Here is a 9,415-nt window from a genome sequence, read left to right as displayed (position 1 = left end):
TATATTCGATCATGATCAAGTAATTAAAAAAGTTGAAAATTTCTTATTGGAATGTCGATTAATAGGGGAGCAAGAGCCAAGAATGTTTATCCAAACAAAGAAGGACTGAATGGCATTATTCTTCTTTTAACTTTTATATTTTATACCATTTTGGGTGGTGGCCCCTGATTCTTATGAAAAAGGATGTCAGATTCTTCCTTTACGAAAAGAAACACTATTGTGGTTCTCTTTTGGATAATCTAAAGAGCAAAATTGGAAGAATTACAGCGTGTTGAAAATTGATTTTGAATCATTTTATTGTAAAGTTTATTATGATTAGACTCATTCTTATATATCTTGGGGAGTTTGGTTGAATATTGGTATTTTATAGACTAAATCTATTTCACAATTAAATATATTTAAAGTAAATAAAAAGTGTATGTTCAACCAAACTCGACAAGTATCATTGTGCTCACCTTACTATATTTGTGTAAGACTTAGTTGTCTGAATATCAAAGCTAAAAGTCAATTGTAGAGGTAAATATTATAAATTTTGGTTTTAAATTAGAATAAATGTCGCAGACAAAACCAATTCTACTAAAAAAAATCTAGACATGTCCAAATCAATTCAAGTCTTTACAATCAATGTGAAATCACACCTACATTGTGCATGTTTGGAAAACACCCAACAGTTTTTGAGGATGAACAAAAAACCTATACCTTGGGCTTTTAAAATAAAATTATCCATGAACACTCATACATATTGATTACACCTTGAGAGAGAAATAAATAGAGATAATGACATGATAGAAAGATAAATACCAAAAAAAATATTTAATGGATAGAGAGATGAGTAAAGGGTGATTAAATGTCATTGTTGCTTTTAAAAATCACAGCACTAGAAGAGCTCTAAACACATGTTTTGTTTGAAGAATAAAATATCTGTAGTTATTAACATATAAAATAGATCATATCCAATATGCATTACTTGCTAATTACTTTACTTTGCAAGGCATTAGACATTGAGAACAAAAACAACTATAATACTACCATAAACCATAAGTCCAATAAGGTAACAGCATAACACCATATACCATACTAATAAACTATAATACCATTGATAATATAATAATAATAAAAACAAAACAATTGCATGGGATCTAAATCATACAAAATGATGGATAATATATATGGTAGTGGACTAAGCTTAGTGATAATAATGCCAAAATTTGAAACTTAAACTACTTTATGATAGTGGACTATGCTTAATGATAATGCCTAATTTGAAAGTTAAACTAGTTTATGAAGCCACTAATTAACTTAACTTAAACTACTCAATGAAGCCAGTTTTGGTCAAAATAGCATTCCTTACTTTGCTAAGATCTCTCCCTTTGAGTGTCCTTCCCATCCCTTCACACACAGAGAAAGATGAAATCTGACTCCTTGCAAGCTTCCTAGCAATCCATTCATGTGGAGGAACCATATCACCATCCTCATCACCATCTTCATCATCATGCAAACCACCATTTTTGCTATTCTTACCATAAACTTTTGACCAATCAGGAATGTTCATAGGAGCTGAAGAACCTTTAACAAAAGGGTCATCACAAACAACAAAAGGTAGTGTATTAGCCTTTGGAATATTTTTTCTACATGCAGAGGAAGAAGAGCTAGAGAAATCCTTGGAAGCCCTTTTGATCTTTTTTGAACCAAAATCACCCCATACATCTTCTTCATCAAAATCTTGGTCTTCTTCAACAAAACTAGTGTTTTTGTTCTTGATTACACCCCAATCTGCCATTGCTATTGATGAAGTGAAAAGAGAGTGGTTATGAAAAGATAGAGGAGGGTAATAAAGAGATTAATTAGCTATGAGTAGTGATGACAATGTTTCCTATTTCAGCATATATAGACATAGAGAACTGAAACTTTTCCACCTAATGACACTGTGGTTTTGTAATGAGATAAAATAGATATCTTTTTCCCTTGTCCTTGGGAATCAAAAAGCAGAAAGGTTCAAGAGAATAATATCAGGAATCTCCCTAGCTTTTCTTACAATACCCTATAAATGGAAAAATTATATTTATTCCAAAAATTGAAATTCCTTATTGAATTACCAACTACTATAGCCTTGGAAATCCGAGACAAGACTAATATTGAGAAAAGACAAAATTTTGAGTGGTGATGGGCAATGTAGAACCGATGTTTTTGTTGGATTTCAAGTGTCAGTGATTAAGTCTTACATCGTTTATAAATAGGTTAAATGTTGGATATATAAGAGAGGTAACTCGTATACCTAACGCCTTAAAGTTTTGGATGGAGATGTGGTGTCGCCCTCTCTTATGATCTTGGAACATTAGCCTTGTTATTTCTCTAGTTGACCCTGGGCTCCCCAACATGTTTCGATGCATGTTTGGATGAGAGGTGAGATCGACAAAATCACAATGAGTTGATGTGATTTTGACAAAAACTACGCGCATGTTTAGTATCATATATGGTGGTTTTGTTAGAATCATGATGAGTTAACATGATATTCAAAAAACATTGTCTAGTTTTTGAAAATCATGGTGATTCACCGTGATTATAACAAGCTCATTGTAATAACAAGTATGCAATACATTTTGCAACTTTGCCAAATGAAGATGGTTTCTCATAATCATATCGCACACCCAAACATGCATCTAATTTGAAGATGAATTTGATATATAGATTGTGTTAGTTTTAACATCGATACAACACTAATACATAGGATTATATTCAGTTATTTTATCTTCTTACATTATTATCAACATTGACGTGTAAATGTCAGTATCGTGTTTGGTATCCATAAATCATTGTGGTGGGGGATGGATAGATAGAAAAAACCAAGAGAAGATGCAAATGTATAGTAAGTAATAATGTACATGGGATAAGAGTGTATTATTGCCTGGACCAGAAAAGTACATGATATTATAGTAAAGAAATCAAAAGAAAATGATGGGTCTGAGTATGAATCTCAGTTCATATATTTAATAACATGATTAGCTGTAAAACAATGAAAGTAAGTGGTTAAATGCAAAAATCCAAAAAAGCCAAAGAGAAGAAGGAAGTGGGCGCAAAGGCATTGAGCAAGTCCCATCATATAGCAATAGGATAGGAGAGAGTCATAGCATAGAGTTTCCAATTAAGAAGAAGAAAACAGAAACACAATAGTTTCACTTTTTTTGTTTTTAACTTTCTTTATCTTTTGAAAAAGCTGCAATGTTGATTTGGAGAGGTGGTAAAAAACTATTGGCTTGAAGGTACATGGCTAAATCCAAAACCTTATCTTCAACTCTGCTGTAGTAAAAGCTCATTTTGAGCTACATTTGTGTACCATCCCTCTATGACATAAGTGCTTACCGAGTAAAAGCCATTTTCATTGGATGTTGCCATTGTGTTTCTATTACTTCTATAAATAACATTGAGATTTGTAGCCGGATTTTGCTGACAGATAGATTTTCAAGTTTCAACTCTCATTGAGGATGGATTCTATGCTTACTATTATTATAAAATTACTTACAACGATTTATGAGTCATTTGAAACTAGAAATTTATAGTTCTCCTAATCTCTTAAGATTAATACTGAAGAAAAAAAAAATGAGTTGAATTCTCAATCATGCATTATTTGTTTTCTCTTCTTTTTATCAATTCACATGATGATTTCATTGTTCCAGCCGTGGGGATAGGAGTGGAAATAGATTGGGTTAAGTCGAGTTTTGTTTACATAGATTAGATGTAGTATAGTTTAAAAAGCTAAAGTTTAAGTTTGATTTATTGACTTGTTAAATGTTTTATTTTAAGCATGACATGACCTTTTTAAAGTCTGATCCATTTATTAGTTTGTCTAAAATACCTAATTTATGTTAAGGATTTTAAATTAAACATTTGGTCTATTTGTAAAAAAGGCTAATAAACATATATTTTTTAAAAGGTTAATAGACTAATAAAATCTGTAGAGTTTGTACATCTATTTTGTTTCCTCTTTATAAGCATATATTTCATATATATTCAATAAAATTTGTAAAGTATGTACATCTATTTTGTATAAGCTAATAAGTATATATTGCATACATTTGACCTATTGTCTTTTGTTTTTGGTAATAAGGTTCCTTACCTGGTACTTCAAAATGAAATGAGAATGATAATAGTAAGAGATTAAATGGGTAATACCAAAAAGTATATGTACTGTTGGAATTGAAACTAGAAAGTAATACTAAGAGTTTTGTAACACATATATGGGTCGGCGGCTTTTCTACACACCTTAGTCTTACCAATTTATATTAATGGGCTTTTTTCAAAGGCGTGAACCTAATTAATCTATTTACTAAACAAGTTAGGTTGAGCCGAACTTTAAGTAGGCCACATCATAGACCCCTGACGGACAGCTTGACTTATTCCCTTCCTTACGTGAGGACGATGAATACTATGAGCTTCTTTAAAAAACGATGTCTTTAATCATTGAAATTCTAAACTATTTTTAAGTATCTGTTTATCATATTCGTGAACCATCTACCAAAGTAGTCCACCTTCAAATTTGTTCTGATTGCTACACAATAAATAAAGTAACAATATCCCCGTGAGCTTAGCTCAGTTGGTAGGGATATTGCATATTATATGCAGGGGCCGGGGTTCGAACCCCAGACACTTCACCTCTCCACAATTAAATTGTGTGAGCTCTAACCACTAGAATACTTGACCAAAAAAAAAGTAACAATTTTTTTTTTTTAAGAAGAAAATAATGTTATTAAAAATACTGACATCATATGTGTCTACATATATATATTCTCTTACAACTCACATTCAAAATACACACAAAAATCAAAGTTACCCTATTGAACATCAAAATCTTGATGCCAAACTCTCATGTAGATAAAAAAAAGACCTTTATTCATTTATTCATATCTGACTGTCAAATTAATCCTTAAAGTATCATGTTTTTTAATAAATTAGTGTTTGAGTTATATAAATTATATAACTTACCGTTAAATTAATCCTTACAAATTAAGGAGAACCTATTTGTACAAATCATTCAAAATTGAAGTATTTTTACTATACATAAATTTCGAAAGACATATTAATCACAGATAAAGATCGAAGTTCGAACATCAAATACATTATTTATTCACAATAAATATAAATTTCTAATTAATAAACTACTCGATAAAAAAAAAAAAAATTCAAGAGACAATCAGGTGATTTACTCAATAAAAATATGTTGAACCGGAAGTGGGTGCCCCACCTCAAGACAAATCCACCATCAGAATGTTTTGCTTCTACTCGTCAAGACTCTCTCATCCTACTCTTTTTTTGTTTGTTTGTTATGAGCCATCATAAAATTCTACTACCTTCTAGTTCCTGGTTAATTCTTCATGGCTAACCTAAAAGAAAACTATTTACAATAAATAATTAATTTTATGCTTTCTTTAAGGTTAATTAATTTTGTGCTTAGTTGTATATTACTCATTACTCAAGTACACGCAGAGTGGGTATTTATAAGGAGGGGTCCAGAATTTGGAGGATGCCATCGATATTATCTTATTTTCTGACTCATTTCTTGGACCAAACTGTGATATCAATACTACCTATAGAAAAAACCTGTGACAGTGATATCAATACACTGGTCCAATATTTTCTTCCGATGGTTGCTTTATATTTTATTTCAAACTACTCTTTCTATAAGAGTAGCAATATTGATCAAAGAGTAGCGATTTGTTAACTTCAAAGAAGAAGAAAAAAAGAGTGGATACGAAAAGACTAATTTTAGACACAAAATTGATTTTTACATGCATGTTTGAGGGATGTCGATTAGAATAATTTTGCCTCTCCATGTTGTGTTAAAGTAGATAAATTCAGAGGTTTGTAATTTTATCTTTGTAAAAATTTTGGTTGAGTAATAAATTTTATTGAGTTTTTTTTAAGCTAATAGTTGTAGATTTCGGGTGGGGGCAAGAAAACTGTTTATGATAAATACAAATATAAGCTTCTACAAATTACATTTGTTCTCTACTTTTTGTATTGTTAATGCAACAAAATATCTTTTTTAATATGTAAACAAAAATAAAACATCATTCGATACATATAATCCAAAAAATCATCATAGGGGTTAAAATTTCATAAGAGTCCTACTTTTTGTTGAAGAAAATCTCACTCTCTTGGTTGACATCAACTTTTTTGCAAATAAACTCTTCAATTGTTAGATCGTGTGGGATACGACAATAATTTGATCAAGAAGTAGAATATGAATACGATGATGATTTAAGCCTTATGTTTGATTTATCTTTAACTAGCAACGTCGAGATTGCTATTCTTCACATTTGTTGTGATTATGTGTATTTGAACTCAAGATGTCTTTTTTGTGTTAGTTTGTAGGCAGTACTTGTCACTTAGCAATATTATGAAAGTCATTAAACAAGCTTAATTTTTGTATCCTCTTTGTTGAGAGGTATCTTGTAGTATTTCTAGGTGAAGTTTATGCTAATGAATCCAATTTCGAAACCATGTGTAAAGAAAACGGAAGAAAGCTTAAAAACAATGACCAACTTTAAGGAACTTTGCCGAAAGAGGTTGTTGGAAAAATGGAAGTATGCTCGTTATTCGTTTCGCATTATGCGGCATGTCATTCATCTTTTTCTCACTTTAACTTCGTATGATCCGGCGTACTTTAATTCTTTTCCTTTTTTTCTTTTTTTTTTGGTACAAAATTCTTTTCGTTGTTATTAGTGTATTTCGTGACATATATTTTATGAATGTGAATAATAGTAAGGCTTGATTGTTGTTATTGTTGAATAATAATAAATATAATCGATAAAATATTTAAAAATAATAATAAGTAGTCCTTAAAAAAAATTAGTTCCTTACAATGATAAGTAGTCTTTCTTAGAGTTTAGAGTTCGACTAAGAGAAAAGTAAAATCTGATCAACGATTATTTCAGACATGCTTCGAACTTGAATTCTCTCAAACAATTCGCTCAAAGAGTTCATTAATACTTGAGCATAATTACTTGGTTATAAACCTCTTTTTTAGGATAAATTTGTCACACTAGTAGTATAAATATGTCATCTAATAGAACCAATCTCACTCATATAATTATCACTCTCATTCACTTCAATTTTTTTCTTTAGTTTTCCAACTAAAATCTCAATATCTCCACAGTGAAATTGAGTGAAATTGAGGTATATCTTATTCTTTCTTCTCCTCCATGTTTTCTTCGTGATAATAGTTATTTATACATAAATTAATTTTATACCATATACATATTTATTTATTAGTTAGATTTTTCTTTACTGTCAAAAAAGAAAAAAAAATTAGTTAGATTTTTCTTTTTCATACTTACTAACACAAAGGATCTTTCCTCTTAAAAAAAGAAAATACATAAAGGATCTTATACATGTTTTATTGGCAACCAAAAGTATCGAGTTAAGTCAAATTGTCTAGGGCTTGATGCAGTTCTTGTTGTAGTGAACATTGCATCTAAGAATAATTAACAATAGCATGTGTGTGAGTTGGTTTTCGGTGTGAATATATACTCCCTCCGTCCTAAATTGTATATTATTTTAGAAAAAAAAATTGTCCCAAATTATATATCGCTTTACAATACCAATAAAAAATTAATGTTACTTTTTCTATTATATCATTAACTATTTATTACTCTCTCTTCTTTCAATTCCTTCATTTATCTTTCCCATATCATTTATTGAGGATAATTTTGTAAAACAACTCATAATATCTCTTTCCCACACAATATTAATTACATTTCTTAATATGTGTGAAATGTCCAAAACGTCATACAATTTGGGACGGAGGGAGTATCATTTTAGCTTCTTCAAAAAATAATAGTATGTGTGTGTATTTTCTTGTTAAAAAAACTATGTGAATGTTTTGATATGTTAGTATATTTAACGCGACTTTCCATTCAAAAATTTAGCAAAGGTTTTTTTAGAGAAAAAGTTGAGCGTTGATAAACCGATTATAATTGTTTTTAATCCTCAATTTGGAATGAGGTTATTTTTATTTTTACCAAATGGAGTTATTTTTATGTACTCTCTCTATGTAGAAAACAACATTAGCATTTCTTTTTAACAATTCTGCTTATGGTGTTTATGCATTTTTTCGGATTGATCTTTCTTCTTTTTCTAAGATTATTTTTTTTTATTATATATGTGCATTTTCAGGAGTCTTATTTCATTTATATGGGTCCGACTAAGCAAAGTAAAGGGTCCGACCATCATTTTGAGAATCATACACAAAATTGGTCTTATTAGCTTTCAGCCACCAAAATGAGTGATATGCAGGACACAAAATTGATAGTTTGCTTTTACTTAATTTTGGCTTGTGAGTATGAGTACACTAATCCAGAGAAAATCGATAACAAGACTCATATGCAGGACAACAACTTTCACCAACATGGTTTCTTAAAAATCCTACACCCATTTGAAAGTACATTTCCAGGAACAAAACATAATTTTTGTTGACATGTATGGAAGATAAAAAATTTGTATTTTTTCTTTTAGATTTATCCATAAAAAATACATGTGGGGAGTAGGAATATCAGTTCCCAAATGCACGGCAAGGAATTGCAAAACTATACCATATGATTAATCATAATTAATGATTTACGTTGGTCTTTGAAAAATAGATAACAAAGGGCAGATGAAGAAATGAGAAAAGGTTTATTTATCCCTTACAACAGATATAGTGTGTAGTAGTTGTGGACATCATTAGATTTAGTGAAATAAATTTCTCTTTCTAGATTTAATGGTCTTCACTATTATAATTATTGCATTGTGCAACTGTAGAGAATACAAGTCTAAAAAAAAGATAAACGAAGCTGGCAAAAGCTAACAACGAAGAAAAATAACGCAATTTGAGCAGGGAGAATCAATAAGTATGGACTTATGGTGAAGTACATGCAAATGATTCCAAATTTGATACCATGTGAGCGATTAAAGAACACTAAAGAAATCTTAACAACGATGATCAACTTCGTAGAACTTTATTAAGAGAGGTTGGTGAGAAAATGGAAGTATGCTCGTTATTCACTTTGTACAATGCAGCATGTCATTCACTTTTCGCACGATTTCACTCTGAATAATTCAGGGTGTTGTGTTATTCTTTTCTTTGTTATTAATTAACGAACTTCGTGACATATTATTTTATGGATATGAATAATAATAAATTTTGTAGAGTTGTGTTAGGCCTGATTAACTACAATGGTTAGGAATAAATATAGTCCATAAATTATATAAAAAATTCATATCACAAAAATTTGCAAAAAAATATTACGAAAATTTCTCAATTACTTTTATTCAATCACCATGGCTGTGCTTCTTGGCCGATTGCCACCCGGTGCCACTAGCTGCGCCGTGCACCCACTGGCTGTTGTTGCACATCAATAATGAGAAGCACATTTATCAC

General features: G+C 30.4%; 1 protein-coding gene across 1 annotated transcript; it reads right to left on the bottom strand.

Moving 5' to 3' along the window:
• Positions 1-1,110: 1,110 nt before the first annotated feature.
• On the bottom strand, positions 1,111-2,042 carry LOC25486167 (uncharacterized). Its single transcript, XM_013607377.3, has one exon. It carries the CDS (start codon positions 1,778-1,780, stop codon positions 1,310-1,312), a length of 471 nt encoding a protein of 156 aa, XP_013462831.1. The 5' UTR covers positions 1,781-2,042; the 3' UTR covers positions 1,111-1,309.
• Positions 2,043-9,415: the final 7,373 nt, after the last annotated feature.

This window comes from Medicago truncatula, chromosome 2, assembly GCF_003473485.1.
Source record: "Medicago truncatula cultivar Jemalong A17 chromosome 2, MtrunA17r5.0-ANR, whole genome shotgun sequence".
Classification (NCBI taxonomy): domain Eukaryota; kingdom Viridiplantae; phylum Streptophyta; class Magnoliopsida; order Fabales; family Fabaceae; genus Medicago; species Medicago truncatula.
Note: the sequence above shows the minus strand (reverse complement) of the source record. Positions and strands in the feature narration are given on the sequence as shown.